This window comes from Rhinolophus hipposideros, assembly GCF_964194185.1.
Source record: "Rhinolophus hipposideros genome assembly, chromosome: 1".
NCBI classification, from domain to species: domain Eukaryota; kingdom Metazoa; phylum Chordata; class Mammalia; order Chiroptera; family Rhinolophidae; genus Rhinolophus; species Rhinolophus hipposideros.
The window spans coordinates 49,286,907-49,305,678 of record NC_138047.1 but is presented as its reverse complement, the minus strand read 5'-3'; the positions used below and the strand labels follow the sequence as shown (position 1 = coordinate 49,305,678).

Here is an 18,772-nt window from a genome sequence, read left to right as displayed (position 1 = left end):
TCCAATGTATGGTGGATTGATCAGAAGCACAGGTGACAACCTGGACTTGAGATTGGCATCTGAAGTGGGTGGGTGTATGGGGGAGGTCACAGTCTTGTGGGACTGAGCCCTTAACCTGTGGGATCTGACACTGTCTCTCTGGACTGAGTTAAATGGTAGGACACCAGCTGGTGTCACAGAGAATTGTTTGTTGTAGGGAAACCCCCCCCTCCACACACACACATCTGGTGTGAAAAATATGAGTATGGTAGTGTGAGGACAGCAAAGGAGACACACAGGAGGAAAGGGAGGTTTTCCCTATATACACACACACCTGCAAATGTAACTGATCATGATGTTTCTGAGGAACTATTTGTGATGCATTAACACGTTTTCTTTTTTCTTTTCTTTTTTTTTTTTACTTTTAAAAATACTATTTTATTTATACTCACGTATGAAAAAATGGCTGTATCATATTTTATATACATACCAATATTGGAAACAGTGACAATGAATCAACCAACTCTAAATTTTATAAAGAACACACAAACATTAAAATACTGATTGGTTATAGAAAGCAGAGGGGGGGGGAAACCGTTAGCTATCATTTTCCTTTTCATTAAAGAGCGGCACCCTCTGAGAAGAATCAAATCAATTAGTAATATTCATCTATACTGCAAAATAATATACATAGAAAAGTGAGTGATTATACTGATTTTATTACTTTTACTAAGCCATTTAACCTTTCTCACACTCAATGCAACAAATAAAACAATAACGAAAACAATATGTCCTCATTATTATTCACAACAAAAAGGGTCTGCTCCATTCTGCAGACCTGGGTGTGTGGTACAATAGGGGCATGTCATGGCTCGAGTGGATCAAAGTACCATTTTGATTCTGACCCACCGAATAGAATCTCATGCAGATTTGATGGCTGGACTAACTCCATGGGAGCTGTGATAAAACCATTTCTGCGGTATCCCCCGATCTCAGTAAATAAGAGCCTGTATAAGAAAAGATAATCAATCTACCCATAAATTCTATCTATAGGCTCTTCCTTTAGTGTAAGGTGGAAGATGGGGCCCTTTCTTGAGTACATGGATACAAGTATTGCGATCTAAAGATTGCTGGATTGATATTGTGCCTATTATAATGAAAATAAGGTAGACGTCAAAACCAACGCAGATTAAGAAACTTCCACAACTTGTGTCAATTCTTCAAATAATGGAGCAAGTTCCTTTTCTAGGCTGACAATTAATCCTGTATTGGCATTGCTGCTGGCTATGAAACTCACTACCAAAGGTAAACGATTGAATTGAACCACCTGGTAAGTATTATAGTAACAGATGATACTTTTATTTTTTGAAAGTCCAAGTTTGCTCCCTTGGTCTGTTGCAAGGGCAAAAGTAGATAAGAAACCAGGTCTCAAAGCATGCTCTGGAGCATTGTCATTGGCCACTTTAATAACAGGCACCTCATCTCTATCTGACACAACAATAGCATGGAGCCCTTCGACACTTGGTAATTTTTTATAGAGGAATCGCTGTATAACACGTTTTCTTATTATCAATATGAGATCAAATGATTGCTTAGTACCTTTTACTAATTGTTTGAACATTGGCAATGTACATGAGCCATGTATATTAGATGCTGTTGTGATATTCTGTGGGAACTGAGATCTTAGAATCATAAGCCCTGTGTTTTAATGTTATCTCTCAGTATCTGTGTATTTCTCATAGGTCTATAGGACTTTTGAGTATAGAATTCAGTTAACCCTTTCATCTCTTTGCATCTGCTTTTCTAGCTGTAAAATGGGATTATGTAGTATCATCTCTTTAATAACTTCAAGAGGCTTAAGAAATTTCAGGGACTTAAAAATGCAATATTGCATTTAAAATACTTTACCAACTTAGTATATACAGTTGTGTAGGGTTTTATTAACACCTAGGGTACTTAATTAGCTGGAAGGCACTATTCTTGTTGGATAATAGAGAAACGGCCATGTAAGTAACATTATCAAAACTTGAAAATTCACTTATGTTGGCTGTGGTAGGTGACAATGATGGGGAGTCTCTTTTCTCCTCTCTAGCCTACATTCAGTCCCGAGATGTCTTTCGTTGACAGTCTTGCTAATTTCTTTCTTTTTTCAACCTAGAGAATACAAGTCTGTACACTATGACTAATGATAGCTTTTCTTCTTTTCTGTTTCATTTCCTCATTCCCGTCAGAGGAGAGAGGATACTTAGCTGTGGAGTACAGTTCTGTTTTATGTGTCTTGGGCGGAGTTTTTTTCCATAGGAAGCAGAAGTGAATGAGAAAAATATGGTTTCAATATCAGAATTTTGCTTTAAAGACAACTTTCAATAATGAGCTCTGTTTATTTTATTGAGGGATATCAGTATAACTTTGCTTCTGCTCTGTGGCTAAGCATTTCAATTTGACATCTATTATTTGTTACTTTTAATGTTCTCATTAACCCAACACTTTCGAATGAGCCATAGAGTTAAATTATTTCAGTATCTGAAAGTGAAGATGTTATCTAGTAAGTTGCTGCTCCAGCGTATTTTGATGGCTTGAAGGAGCTAATGTGGTTTCCAAAGGTGCCTATTTGGAAGAAGCTAAATGACCATAGACATTAGGCATAAGTAAGTGTGTAATACAAAACCATAGCTGGAAATTTGAATAACTAATAAAAAACCCAGAAGCATTTAGTTTAAATTTTGAGGATGTGAATCACTATTATGTACATCGGAAACTAAGAATATTGTACATCAATTATAAGTCAGTAAAAAAAAAAAAAAAGAAGAAAAAGAAAAGGAAAGGAAAAAACCTAAAAAGCAAAACAAAATCTTAAGGATGTAATATGGGTTCTACCAAAGAGGGCTTACGGAATTACTGTTTAGAAAACTGTGAAGAAGATTCTTCCCTTTCCTGGGTTCTTCCCCTTCCTTTACTATCTTTCCTTGTTCCTTTGCTTGTCCCTTAAATCATTATCTTCGTGTTTGTCTTCACCACTATATTTTTACTCTTCACAGTCTTCCTCAGTCTTATCCACGGTCATGATGTGATAGAGATTACTCTTAGTTGAATCAATATCCACTCATCCCTCTTTGTTAGCAGCAGAACCCTGGTTTTATACAGGGAGTTAACACTCAGCTAAAAGTTTATATTTTCTAACTTCTGTCATATCTAGGTAAGGCCATGTGTTTAAGACCTGGCTAAGGAGTTGCAAATTGAAGTGGTGTGTGAGATTTCAGGGGAGACCTCTAAAAGGTGCTGGAAAATGTCACCCCCTGCTCTTGCTGCCTTCCTTCAGCTGCCTGAAATCCAGATATAATGAACAGAGCTTGAGGAGCCACACTACACCAGGAGGTGACCTTGAGCATGGAAGCCATGCACTGAGGATGGTGATGCAGAAAGATGGGAGCCTGGTTCTCTGATGGCAAGTTTATAGCAAATATTTTAGTCCTGGGCTCCCTATCTCTGGATCTAGAGAAATCAGTTTTTATTCTGTTGAAACCATATTGTATCCAGGCTGACATAACCTTAATTGTGCTGATACCTCTCACATTTTTACCTCTAACTTTGTCCTCCTGAGTCTCAGATTCATGAGTAGAAATAATTGTTGGACATTTTCTTTTTGATACCCTATAAGTAACTCAAAATTATCTTCTCCAGACTGAGCTCATAAACATCCTTTCTCTTCCCTCCCTGGCCTGACCCCATTGTGTTTGGAATTTTACCACCAGTCTCACTCTCTAAGGACGACCCGCCCTATGGTAGTCCTGGATCTCTCCCCCCATAACAGTCCTTCAGTCACCAGATCCTTCTATTATTTTTTCCCTCATAAATATTTACCACGTTTGTCTCCCAGCTCTCTATCGATCTCTCATTACCCCAATTTAACTTCTCATCATCTCCAGCCTGTCCTAACTACTTGAGAAGTAATTCTGCCTTCATTTCTATCCTCAGAACTAAGTTTTTACATGATGTCAAAAGGGGTTAATTTACAAAGCAAATTGGATCACATCAATCTCCTGCTTAAAACCTTTCAAGAGCTCTGCAGCAGCAGACCCTTGATCTTGGCACACAGGGCTGTGATCTGCTCCCACTAATCTTGTAATTTGCATTACTGCTACTCTCTGTCCTATATTCCATACTCTAGTAATAATACAATTTGTAGTTTCTATAACATGCACGGTTTTCATGATTCTGTGGCTTTGCTCACTATTCCCTTTCAGTTTCACAGCTAATCTTTCTTTTGTATAATGCCAGTTCTTCCTGATTTGGCTTGGTCTCATCTCTGTGAAGTCTTCCTGGATTGCCAGCCCCACTGGGCTGGATTGGGTGGCCTCCCCACCCCAGACAAGTTTTCAGTGTGAAGTGGGGGAGGGGATGAGGGAAGAGGAAGAAAGGGATACTGAAGTAGGATTGCCAGGTTTAGCATATAAAAGTACAGTATGCTCAGTTAAATTTGCATTTCAGATTTTAAAAAATGAATATATTTTTAAGTATAAATATGTCCCATGCAATATTTGAGACATGCTTATATTAAAAAGAGATGTGTTGTTTATTTGAAATTCAAACTTCTCTGGGGATCCTGGATTTTATCTGACAACCTTATATAGAAGACATGTTAGCATACTTCTGATTCTTGCTTGGGTCTCATTCTGGCCTAACTTAAGAAAATACTGATTGTAAAGATTTGATCAGTTTTTAACATCACTAGGATCTGCCTAAACTTCAGCCAGCAGAGACACTCCTTTAGGGAGGGAGGGAGAGAGAGAGAGAGACAGAGGTGGCGGTGGGTGGCTCTGTTCTAAGAGAGGGAGCAAAGCTTGCAAGAGCATTCACTTTCTTTACATGCACAGCCCTCCCCTTTAGAGTTTGAAACAAAGCCTATCTTTGCCTACCAGATATTAATTGCGCTTGGTAAAGTGTCATCCTGAATCACTACCATCTGGATTATCATTTTATTTTAAAGAGGAAGAAAATGCTTGAGTAGCTCCCCGGGGCCTCAGAAAGGTCCTCAGAAGCTAGAAGGTGGCAGGAATACAGCACCAGGTGTGGCTCCTCCCAACAACCCAATTGCTAGCAAACTTCCTCACAGAGTACAAATGAGCTTGGCCAGGCTTGGCTGTTCCCTTGAAGGGGCAGATAGGGAATTCGCATTCTTGAGCATCTACCATGACATGACATATATGCTGGCCATTTTTTTAAAGTTCTGCAAACCCATATCCAGAAATTTGGTGTGTGGGTCTGGCAGCTTTCCATTAAGAAGTAGGTCATAATACTTTGATGCTGAATCTGCTTTTATAATACAGGGCATTATATAATGAATATATTTATAAAAATGAATTTATCAGTAAATTATACTGGACATTTGAATGTTGTATAAATATGAACTTTTAAAATTAGAGTGATTAACACTAAGACGACATTTTGCCTAGTTATTTAGGATGATCTTGCTGAGTCCAGGGTGAGTGACAAATTTCCCTATTCTCTGTGATAGAGTGATTGCTAACCCACAGTGTCTCTGCATTAGGTCTGCTCAGTCTCTTGCTCTTCTCCCTTCTCACAGCTGGAATTGCAACAGATGGGATGATTGAATGCAGAGAAAGAGATGAAATTAACACAGGTAATGAGCAGTAGTTTTACTGATGGAGGAATTTTAGTTTACTTGGGAAAGTTCCAGATGCTCAAGACCTGCAGTAAGATAAATCAAAACCTAGTTTTGGGAAACAAAAGGGATATAACTGCAATTTAACATTTACCTAGAGCTAGAATCATGTTTAAAATAACATGTGGTGGGGGGAAGATTGGGTATTGGCCTCTGTTCTTAGTTTGTTGTTTAAGATAAAAGGCTTTTTTAGTTGGAACCACTTCATATTTTAATTGATTCATATGGGTATTTAGAAAGTGCACTTAGTTAAGAGGATGCCACTTCCTCTTTAGTGGTTTATGGTTTCTATTTATCAAGATCTACTCAGGAAACAATGGGGTAGGCTTATGCCACCCACGATGTAAATTTCATAAATGAGCTAGTTGCTGTTTTCACACTGAGAGGGCAACTAGTACTTTACTGATCCTTGCAATCTGTCCCTTCTTTCTTTCCTTCCTCCCTCCCTTCCTTCCCTCATTCTCTTCCTCCTTCCTCCCTGTTTCTCTCCTTCTACAGTAATTACTGTCTGCTATTATTCTTGGTGCTAGAGATAAAGCAGTAAAACAAAACTTGGTACGTCCTAACTGTGAGACAAATCTGAAGCAACATAAATTTGAAAATATGCAGAATGTTAGATGGTGACAAGCACTAAGGAGAACACTACAGTGGAGGAAGAAAATAGTGTGTATGGTTGTACATCTCAGGCAGAGTGGTGAGGACGCCCTCATTAAGAAGATGGCATGTGAGAAAAGATCTGAAGAGGTAAGGAGGCAAGTCATGCAGATTTCTGTAGGAAGAGTGTTTTAGGGAGAGTGACAAGCAAGGGCAAAGGCCCCGAGGCAGGCATGTGCCTGGTGTCTCTGAGGAACAGGAGCAAGGAGGCCATGAAGAAAAGGTGGAGTGTAGTGAGATGAGGCCATACAAAGAATGGGGGGCTGATTGACTCGGGTTCTGCGGGCTCTATAAAGACTTTGGATTTTACTCTGCATAAGAGAGGAGTTATTTGACATTTTTGAGCAGAGTGATGTGACCTGACTTATATTTTATAGGGATCGGTTTGGCTGCAGCTTTGACAGTAGACTGAAAATGGGCAAGGGCAAAAGCAGAAATTCTAGTTAGAAGGCTATGACAACAATCTAAGCAAGATGTGGTGGTAGCATGGACCACCGGGGCAGCAGAGGAGGTGGTAAGAATTAGTTGGTTCTGCATATATTTTGAAAGTAGAGCTAGCACGATTTGCTAGTCAATTGTATGGTATGAGAGAAAGACAGACATCAAGGACGACTCCAAGGTATTTAGCCTATACTGAGAAGGGGAAGATTGTGAGGTAAAAAGATTTTGGTTGGTAAAAGTTCAGTTCTGGGTATGTTGACGTTGAGATGTCTATTAGACATTTAAGTGGAGATATAATGGGGTATAGTAGTCCTGGATGGAGATAGAAATTTGGTTGTTGTCTGCATATTGGTGGCATTTAGAGACCTGAGAAGTCACAAAATAGAAAAGCAAAAATCTCCAAAAACTAAGCTGTTGGATACTCCACATTTGAAAATTGAGGAAATCAGCAAAGGACATTGAGGGAAACATCCTGAGAAGACAGAGGGAAACCACAGACACTTGATGGCTCAGAAACTGAGAGAAGAAAGTGTTTTAAAGCAGAGAGAACCTCTAGTTGTATCAAATGTGGCTGCTAGGTCAGCCAAACGCTGCCCATAGGTCTGAGAATTGTTTATATAGAGCCTTGGTGGCCTTAGCAAGAGCAGTGTCAGTGGTGTGGTAGAGGAGAAACCTGGTTAGAGAAGTGGAGGCAAGGAGGCAGAAGACTGAAAATAGTAAGGACAGAGAACTCGTTCTAGTCTATACAGGGAAGGATAGTAGCCGCAGGGGATAGCTGGGTCAAGAAAGTTTCCTCCCCTCCTCCGCCCTCTCTCCTTTTCTTCCCCCTTCCCTCCTTTCTTCTCCCCCATCCCTCCCTTCTCCTCCATTTTTATTTTCTTTCCTTCTAATTTTCTGATAAGATATTAAAGGGAAAATAAGTTTAAGGTCTCTAGAATCTTGACAGTTTATAAATGCTAAAAGAAAGGAGGCATTAAAATAATAGGGAGAAAAAAGGGAAGGAAAGAATGAAAGGGGAGGAAGGAAGGAAGGGAGGAAAGAAAGAAGGAAAGAAGGGAGGGAAGAAGAAAGGGAGAGAGGAGGGAGGGAGGGAGGAAGAAAGGAAGGGAGGAAGGAAGGAAGGAAAGGAGGAAGGAAGGAAGAAAGGAAAGAAGGAAAGGGGAAAAAAAGAGAGAAAGAAAGGAGAGAAGGAAGAAGGGAGTCTAGGACAAACATAGGATTTAGTCACATTGGGCTCAGTTCTGCTTGTACCACTTCCTTGCTGTTTTTCTTATCTTGCACATATTACTGAATATGTGTAGTTCTTAGGAACATCATCTATAAAATGGCAATAATATATCCCCCTATAATTACTGTGGGAAAGTTCTGCATAGGATATAAAATACCATGAGAAATGGTGAAATAGCCTTAGTGGGAATTGAAAAAGTATTTAGAAAATTAAGAGTAAATTACAATAGATATTAAACTACTTTTTTAAACGGAAAAGATTGCCATGTTCCATGTTAGGTTTAACCAGCATAGGTTATATTTTCTTTGATTAGCCAAGAATAAATCATACTTTTATGCAGCAAATGTGCATAGTTCTGTGCTATGAGTCTTTGTACCTATAAAGACTGGGATCTTGGTATTGGGAAAACAAAACATAAATACACAAAGATTTAAAATGAAAAGGAAATATAATAATTTGTTATGTGGGATAGTGTAAGATAAATGTTTTCTATTACCAGTTTGCAAAATGCAATACAGGCAAAAACGTACTAATTTGTTCCAGAGTTATACATTGTCAGTGTAATACATTTAAAAAAATCATTAAATAGCCATTAGCATTGTCTCATTTACCATGCACTTAGGTGGAAAAGTCAATTGTTTTCCTAATTCTGGAATCCAGGCCTGAGATATACAGTCCCACCTCTGCTGGAGAGTTGAAATGAGTTGGGACTACATAGGGAATAAAATTCTAGGAATTTGTGTTTTGGAAATAGAAAGATTGTCAAGTGATAATACAATCATGATTCCTAGAATATTTTCTGTTTCTGCCAACAAACCTGCACAGTTAATTAAAACCTCATTCATTAAGTATCCATAATACAAACGTGGAAGACAGAGTGTATCAGCTGCATATTTAAAGTACCTGTAGCTTTAGGGAGAGTATGACCCTGTGAACCAATGCCTGGAAGACCCACTTGACAACTAAGAATGCCAACCTCTGTTTTAACTCCACTAGCCCTAAGTCTTTTTATTTTATTGTATTTATTTTTATTATCAGTTTCAGGTATATAAAATAACATAGTGATTAGAGATTTACATACCTCGCAAAGTGATAACCCCAACAAGTCCACTATCCATCTGATGCCGTACACAGCTATTACAATACCATTGACTATATTCCTTATATTGTACTTTACACTCTGTGACTGTATTTTAAATTATAGTTGGCATTCAGTATTATTTTATACCAGTTTCAGGTGTACAGTGTAGTGGTTAGACATTTATATAATTTATGAAGATCCCTGATAAGATCCCATCTGACACTATACATAGTTTTTACAATATTAATGACTATCCTATACTATATTTCACATCCCCATGACTATTTTGTAGCTACCAATTTGTACTTACTAATCCCTTCAGCTTTCTCACCCATCCCCCCACCAAAACCCTCCCTTCTGGCAATCATCACTTTGTTCTCTGTATCCATGGGTCTATTTCTGTTTTGTTTGTTCGTTTATTCTGTTCTTTAGATTCCATACATAAGTAATATAACATGGTTTTTGTCTTTCTCAGTCTGACTTATTTCACTTACCATAATACCCTCTAGGTCCATTCATTTTGTTGTAAACGATACAATTTCATTCGTTTTTATGGCAGAGTAATACTCCATTGTATATATGTATCAGAATTTCTTATCCAGTTGTCTATTGATGGGTATTTTGGTTGTTTCCATATCTTGGGTGTTGTGAATGGTGCTGCTGTAAACATTGGGGTGCGTATTTCTTTTTGAATTAGTATTTTGGATTTCTTGGGATAAATATCCAGGAACAGAATTGCTGGGTCTTAAGGTATTTCTATTTTTAATTTTTTGAGGAAACTCCATACTGTTTTCTGCAGTGTCTGCACCAATTTGCAATCCCACCAACAGTGCATGAGGGTTTCCTTTTCTTCACATTCTCGCCTTGTTGATTTATTGATGATAGCCATTCTGACGTGTGAAGTGGTATCTCATTGTTGTTTTTATTTGCATTTCTGTAATAATTAGTGACATTGAGCATCTTTTCATATGTCTATTGGCCATCTGTATTTCCTCTTTGGAAAAATGTCTATTCAGGTCCTATGTCCGTTTGTTATTATTTTTTTTAATTAAATTTATTGGGGTGACAATTTTTAGTAGATTTACATAGATTTCAGGTGTACAATTCTGTATTACATCATCTATAAATCCCATTGTGTGTTCACCACCCAGAGTCAGTTCTCCTTCCATCACCATATGTTTGATCCCCCTTACCCTCATCACCCACCCCCCACAGGGGGCGTTTGTTAATTTTTAATAGATTGTTTTGGCTTTTTTTTTGGTTTTGAGCTATATGAGCTTTTTATAAATTTTGGATATTAACTTCTTATCAGATGTACCTTTGGCAGATATCTTCTCTTGTCAGTTGTATCAGATGTATCTTTGGCAGATATCTTCTATTCAGTAGAACGTCTTTCTGTTTTGTTGATGGTTTCCTTTGCTGTGTGTGTGTGGGGGGGACCTTTTTAGTTTGATGTCATCCCATTTTGTTTATTTGTTCTTTTGTGTCCCTTGCTCAAGGAGATATATTAGTAAAAATATTACTAAGGATAATGTCTAAAAGTTTACTTTCTGTATTTTCTTCTATGAGTTTTAAGGTTAAGAGTCTTCCATTTAAGTCTTTAATTCATTTTGAGCATATCCTTGTATATGGCGTGTGAAGGTGGTCCGGTTTAATTTTTACATGTCCAGTATTCCCAGCACCATTTATTGAATAGACTGTCTTTATTCCAATGTAAATTCTTGCTTCCTTTGTCATAGTTTAATTGACCATGGAATTATTTCTGGGATCTCTGTTCTGTTCCATTGATCTATGTATCTATTTTTATGCCAACCTCGTGCTGTTTTGATTAGTATGGCTTTGTAGTATAATTTGATATCAGGCAGTATAATACCTCCAGCTTTATTTTTCTTTCTCAGGATTGCCTGGCTATTCAGGGTCTTCTATGGTTCCATATAAATTTTAGGATTATTTGTTCTAGTTCTGTAAAAAATGCCATTGGTATTTTGATAGGGAATGCACTGAATCTATAGAATGCTTTAGGTAGTATGAACATTTTAACTATATTATTTCTTCCTACCCATGAGCATAGTATATGTTTCCATTTATTTGTATCTTTTTTAGTTTCTGAAAGGTCTTACAATTTTCTGAGTACAGGTCTTTTACTTTCTTGGTTAAATTTATTTCTACATACTTAATTTTATTTTTCTTTTGATGCAGTTGTAAATGGGATTGTTTTCTTAATTTCCTTTCTGATAGTTTATTATTGGTATATAAAAATGTAACCAATTTCTGAGTATTAATTTTGTATCCTGCCACTTTACTAAATTCATTTATCAGTTCTAATAGGTTTTTGAATCTTTGAGGTTCTTTATATGTACTCATATAGTATCATGTTATCTGCAAATAATGACAATTTTACATTCTCCTTTTCAATTTGGATGCCTTTTATTTATTTATTTTTCCTTGTCTGGTTTCTGTGGCTAGAACTTCCAGTAGTATGTTGAATAAAAGTGGTGAAAATGATCTTAAGGGAAATGCTTTTAGCTTTTCCCCATTAAGTATGATATTAACTGTGGATTTGTCATATATGGCCTTTGTTATGCTGAGATATGTTTCCTCTGTTCCCGCCTTGCTAATCATAAATTGATGCTGGATATTGTCAAATGCTTTTTCTGCATCTGTTGATGTAACCATATGATTTTCATTTTTCATTTTGTTTATGTGGTGTATCATGTTAATTGATTTGCAGATATTGAACTAACTTTGCATACCAGGAATGAGCCCACTTGATTGTGGTTTATGATCTTTTTAATGTATTGCTGAATTTGATTTGCTAATGTTGTGTTGAGGATATTTGCATCTATGTTCATTAGGGATATCGGCTTATAGTTTTTTTGTTTGTTTGTTTTGTTTTGTTTTGTAATGTCTTTGCCTGGTTTTGAAATCAGGATAAAGTTGGCCTCAAGAAATGAGTTTGAGAGCTTTCTGTCCTCTTGGATTTTTTGGAATATTTTAAGAAAGATAGGTGTTATTTTTATTTTTTTATTTTTATTGTTTTTTGAATATTTTGAAAAATTCACCTGTGAAGCCAGGACTTTTGTTTGTTGGGAGCTTGTTGATCACTGATTTGATTTCAGTCAGTAGGAGTAAGCAATTGGTTCAGATTTTCTTTCTTCTTGATTCAACCTTGGAAGATTGTATGTTTCTAGGAAATTATTCATTTCTTTCCGATGTGCAATTTGTTGCTGGTAGTATTTTCTTAATTTTTGTATTTCTGTTGTGTCTGTGTCACTTCTCCTCTTTCATTTTTGATTGTATTTAGTAGGGGCCGATCTCTTTTTTACTTGCTGCATCTAGTTAAAGGTTTGTCAATTTTGTTTATCTTTTCAAAGAAACACCTCTTGGTTTCATTGATCTTTCGTGGTTCTTTTTTTTTTTTTTTGCTCTATGTTATTTATTTCTGCTCTGATCTTTATTATTTCCTTTCTTGTACTCACTTTGAACTTTAATGCTGTTCTTTTTCCAGTTCCCTTAGGTGTAAAGTTAGACTGTTTCTTTGAGTTTTTTTGTTTCTTTAGGTAGGCCTGCATTGCTATGATTTTCTCTCTTAGGAATGCATTTGCTATATCCCATAGATTTTGGATCATTGTGTTTTCATTTTTGTTTGTCTCATGGTATCTTTTGATGTCATCCTTTACCTCATTGTTTACCCATTCATTATTTAGTAGCATGTTGTTTAGCTTCTATGTGTTTGTATGTTCCAGTTTTTTTCTTGTAATTGATTTCTAGTTTCATACCATTGTGATTAGAGAAGACGCTTGGTATGATTTTAATCTTCTTAAATTTATTGAGACTTATTTTGTGGCCTACCAACTAGTCTGTCTTGGGAAATGTTCCATGTATACTTGAAAAAAATGTATATTCTGCTACTTTGGGGTAAAATGCTCTAAAAATATTAATTAAATCTATCTGGTGTAATGTATCATTTAAGACTGCTCTTTCTTTGTTGATTTTCTGTCTGGAAGATCTTTCCATTGGTGTCAGTGGGATGTTAAAGTCCCTTAATGTGATTGTATTACTGTCAGTATCTGCCTTCATGCCAGTCAATGTGTGTTTTATGTATTTAGGTGCTCCTATGTTGGGTGCATAAATTTTTACTAGGATTATGTTCTCTTGTTGGATTGATCCCTTTATCATTCTGTAATACACACACACACACACACACACGCACACACATATACATATATGTCTTATTATAGTCTTTGTTTTAAGGTCTGTGTTGTACAATGTAAACATTGGGACCCTAGCTTTTTTTCTTGTTGTTTGCATGGAATATCTATCATTTTCTTTACTTTCGGTGTATGTGTCTTTTGATTTGAGGTGGGTCTGTTGTAGACAGCATATGTAAAGGTCTTGTTTTGTTATCCATGACATGATACCAAAGACATAGCTACCCTATGTCTTTGGATTATAGCATTTAATTATAGCATTTAATCTATTTACATTTAAAGTACATAGTCATTGTCATTTTGTTAATTTGATACTTTGTCTTTTTGTTTTCCCCTTTCTTCTTCTTAAAGAAATCCTTATAACATTTCTTTTAATTCTGGCTTAGTTGTAATGAATTCCTTTAGCTTTTTCTTATCTGGGAAACTCTTTATCCCTCCTTTACTTTTAAATGAAAGTCTTGCTGGGTAAAGTAGTCTGGTTGTAGGCCTTTGGCTTTCAGAACTTTGAATATTTCTGCCACTCTCTTCTGGCCTGCAAAGTTTCTGTTTAGAAATCAGCTTATAGATTTATGGGAGCTCCCTTGTGACTAACTAGTTGCCTTTCTCTTACTGCTTTTAGGGTTCTCTCTTTGTCTTTAACCTTTGACATTTTAATTATGATATGTCTTAGTGTATGCTTGTTTGGGTTCATTTTATTTTGGACTGTCTGTGCTTCCTGAGCTGTATGTCTATTTCCCTCACCAGGATAGGGAAATTTTCAGTTATTATTTCCTCAGATAGTTTCTCGATCCCTTGCTCCCTCTCCTCCACTTCTGGTATTCCTATGATGTGAATGTTGTTATGCTTGATGTTATTCCAAAAGTCCCTTAAAATGTCTTTGTTTTTGTTGATTGTTTTCTCTTTTTGTTGTTCTGATTGGGTGTTTTCTGTTACATTGTCTTCTAAATCTCTGATTTGATCCTCTGCGACTGATTCCTTCTATTCTTCATTTCAGTTATTGTATTCTTTATTTCACACTAGTTCTTTTTTGTGGTTTCTGTGTCCTTCTTTATGCTTGCTATCTCTTTGTGGAAGTCCTCACTAAGTTCCTTATGCATTCTTATAGTCAGTGTTTTAAACTCTGTCTCTGGTAGGTTGGTTGCCTCCATTTCATGTAGTTCCTTTTCTGGAGGTCTCTCCTGTTTTTCTATTTGGGACACATTTCTTTGTTTCTGCATTCTGGCTGCCTCTCTATATTTGCTTCTATGTATTAGGTAAGTCTCCTGTGTCTGTCAGTCTTTGCCAGGTGGACTTACGTAGTATTTGTCTTATGTGGTCTAGTGGTGCAGTCTCCCTAATCACCTGTGTTTGTGTTCCAGGAGTGTCCCTTGTGTGAGTTGTGTGTGTTCTCCTGTGGTATTGAGCCTTGCTGGCTTTTGGCACATCAGTAGGTGGGACTGATCCCAGGCTGAGTGGCTCTGCAGATTGACTATGCCCACAGTGTATGATCTGCTGTGTAGGGCTGACCCATCTGAAGGGGATTCACCTCAGCAGGCTTTTGTGCCTATTGAGACCACCTCTTGGGGTGTGCTGCTGGTGAACCTAACTGTGTAGTGCTCTGGTGTCATCTGAAGCTAGCCTCTGGGTGTGCTTTTCCTAGTGTCTCTGTGCAGGCCAATTTCAGTCTTGTTTGGGACAATATTAGTGCTAACTGGTAGGAGCCACAAAGCTATATGTGGTTGGTTGCTACCTGTGCTGGACCTGGAGGCATGTGGGGCTGGTCTCGCTGTGAACTGAGGCTGGCTGTCACCACTATTGGGCCTGGGGCAGCTTAGCAAAAGGTCCAGGACCCCCTTACCTGCTGGCTGTCTGTAAGGCTCAGCCATTGGAAGAGTCTCCTTATGTGTGTGACCTGGGCTGGTTAACCTGTTGTTGGGGGTGTCTACAGTGATATAGCAAGTAGCTGGGCAGGGTGGCATCCTAGGGATTCATGAGGTGCAGCTGGTAGTTTTCACAAAGTCAATGCAGATTCACCTCCTGCGACAGGTCTGGGCATGTGACCACTTTTCCATATGCCCCAAGAACACCGTGGCCAGCCTACGCTTGCCTCAGGCCCACAGATCCCTGAGAGCTGACCAAGAGACCCTGCAGTGCTAGTTATGGTTGAGTGCTTGCCACTGAAAGTTCCCCAGGCCATTTTGGGCTGTAAAGGGCTTTTGTAGCTCGTAGGGCAGGGTCAGCCACCCAGGAGACCAGCGTGCCAGGGTGATACAGCACTAGCTGAGTGGGGAAGGGACCCAGGGCATTACCAAGGTGGTGTATATGTGTGGGCTTTACCAGACCAATGCAGTCTCAGATTTGGCTCTTTGGGGAGAGTTCAACATAGAAAAGATGGTGCCCTCTTATAGGCTCCACACATAGGCAGGCTCCACACAGGGACAGTGACAGCTATCCCTCCAGCCTTGGCCTTGAAGACACACAACTCAGTCTTTCCCCATATGTGTCTGGTACCTCTCGACTGTCACCCCTCCACCCAAGCCCAGGTGAGTGTTTGCAAGCAAGTGAGGCTATGCATATGCCCTTTAAGAGGACATCTAGGTTTCTAACCTCCTTGTGTCTTATGGGGCCAATGGACAGAGTTCTCACTGCTTTTTACCATGAGATGTTGTGGGGATTCCTCTTCCTGGCACAGGACCACTGGGCTGGGGACCCCATTGTGGGCTGTGGCCCCTCCCTCTACAGGGAGGACTTCACCATTGGGGTATCCCTCCTGGTGTTCAACCACTACCTATAGGTTTGGGGTCAGCCTGTTGCACATTTCTGCCCCACTACCAATTTTGATGTGGCATCTTCTTTATATCCTTAGTTATAGGGGTTCTGTATAGCTAGTTTTCAGATGATTCTTGAGCTTGGTTGTTCTATAATTTAGTTGTAATTTTGATGTGATCCTGGCAGGCAGCAGGCACAGTGTTTGCCTAATCAATCATCTTGGAATGCCTCTAGCTCTAAGAATTTTAAGAAAGCAAGGTACTCATTTATATGATTTTTTTATCACCTTTTAAAGCAGGAGTAGGTAACAATATTTAAAATGAATTGTTATATTAGGATCACCAATTAGCACACTGAAAATTAGCACCTTTTTGCACTCAAGACCCCTATTTTTCTATCATGTACCTCCCTGTTACCTTCTTGTTTCATCCCTCCCTGCATGGTGCATACACATCTTTGCCCATCTCATCCCTTCATTTTTTTTCATTCTTCCAGTTTTTATTTTAAAGCTTTAGTGATGAAGAATGCTTCTGAATTTGAAGGGTTGCTTTGCAGCTAAGTTTGAGCTGTTTCCTTAGTGACTGTAGGCACTAAGAAAGTGCTTATTAAGTCACACAAAGGACAACTAAATGTTCCAGAATCGGTGATCCTGATTCTCCCTTAGGGAGACTAAATTGACAATGGGATAGAACTTAGATAAGCTCTGCAGCTGCAGCTAATGAAAGTTCACATGACTGCATTCATCAGAAACAAAACACTTTTAGTAGAATTATCATGATAAGTGAGCTTTTCAGATTTACAGATTTAAAATTATATTTTTCAAATATAGGAGAGCTGCTGTTGTCTAAATTGTGTAACCCTAATTATCTAATTATCTACCCAATTAATATGTTGGAGGCCTTAACCCCTAATATGATAGTATTTAGAGATGGAGCTTTTGGGAGATAATTAGATTAGATGAAATAGTGAGTGTCGGGCCTCTATGATTGGATTAGTGACTTTATGTAGTAAGAAGAGGAAGAGACACCAGATATCTCTCTCTGCCATGACTGCAAGTCAGAAAGGGGGCTTTCACCAGGAACCCAATCTGCCTTGATCTTGGCACCTTGGTTTTGAACTTCCCAACTTCCAGGACTGTGAGAAATTGTCTGTTGTTTAGGCCATCTGGTCTATGGTATTTTGTTATAGTAGCTGGAGCTGACTAAGATAAGAGCATATAAATAAAGAGTTATGGCTGTATAACTTCTAGAGCATTGGATCCCAGTCTGTTGACAGAGGACTACTGGAGGCCTAGATTTATTCCAAGGGATCTACAAATCCATATGTTTTACTTTTGAGTACTTTGAAATTATGTTTTACTTTGAAATTATGTTTTACTTTTTGAGTACTTTGAAATTATGTTTTACTTTTTGAGTACTTACTAGCTACTCAATAACTGGCAATCAGAGAGTGAGAGGTCGGCCACCATATGATTTTCAATTTTTTCTAAATCAATTATTTCCATTTGGCCACTGGAGCTATGGATAGTGGACCCTGCTGAGTAGACAGTGGTCAAGAGTTGTGTCTACTCTGGTGGCAGGAAGAACAACCCTCACTAAGTCATCTAATCTAATTATCTCCCAAGGGCTCCATCTTCAAATATGTACTGTATCACATTAGGGGTTAAGGCCTCCAACATATTAACTGGGGGGAAGGGGTTACATAATTTAGACAACAGCAGCTCTCGTTATATTTGAAGAATATAACTTAAAATCTATAAATCTGAAAAGCTTACTTCTCATGATAATTCTACTAAAAGAGTTTTGTTTCTGATGAAAATAGTCATGTGAACTTTCATTAGCTGCATATGCAGAGCTTATCTAAGTTCTATCCTATTGTCAATAATTCACTTATTTCAGGACACAATTTTAGAAGTTTTTCAGGTTTGAGTATTTTGGATTTGGATTATTGCCGTTCTCCAGGTAATTGCCATTCTTCACTCCCCCTGGTGTGAGTAGTCTTGGGGTAGAGTTAATTAGAATCCTGAATGTAAAAATATCACTCTTGGAAATTGAATTTGTTTTCTAAAGTATAAAAAATAAAATATTTTTTTTTTTTACTTTTTTGGAAATAAAATAGAAAGAAAGAAAGAAAGAAGTAATTCATTAAAATTACTTCTTCAGCAGATGTCTGAGCCCTTCTCTTTGCAAAGCTTACACATGAGTTAATAGCGATAAACTTGACATCGTTTTGTTTGCCTTTTCGGTTGTTCTGCATTCTCTCTCAGCAAAACCCAGTACAAAAGAGAAAGCTACACACACACACACACACACACACACACACACACACACACACACCCTTTGCCCCAGCTCTAAACCTAATCTAATTATCTAAACAATTCTCATGCCAGTAAAATGCCCATGGAATTTTCACACGTGCTCATTCATGACTGAATAGGATTCAAACACATTTGCTACATCTCATAAATTTAGAAATTTTAAGAAATCTCTTGTTTAGAAGATTGACCCATGGGAAGGCCTAAGAAAATCACTTAGGTTTTTCAGAGATTTTGCCAGCTCTGCACGTAAGTCAAAGACTACATGACAAACTGATGCTGTATTATTGATGGCCTATATATTTTGCCACTGTTTGGGCCCTGGTTCAGTAGAAGACCACAGAGGTTTTTGAACTCCAACAAAGAAGTGTAAAATGTAGCTTGCAAATTTGTAATTTTCTACTGGAAGAAGAAATAGTGTCAGTCTTGGTGG

At 37.9% G+C, this 18,772-nt stretch overlaps 1 protein-coding gene across 1 annotated transcript in view; it reads right to left on the bottom strand.

Annotated features, from left to right (window-relative positions):
* Positions 1-969: 969 nt before the first annotated feature.
* The window catches only part of LOC308499216 (ragulator complex protein LAMTOR3-like), a gene marked incomplete at its 5' end in the record, with an annotated part of 41,870 nt that continues 24,067 nt past the window's right edge, over positions 970-18,772 (bottom strand). Inside the window, one exon of the mRNA XM_081052225.1 lies at positions 970-1,525. Coding sequence (XP_080908351.1) covers positions 1,169-1,525 — 357 coding nt within the window. The 3' untranslated portion in view covers positions 970-1,168. The remainder of the gene's footprint in view (positions 1,526-18,772) is intronic.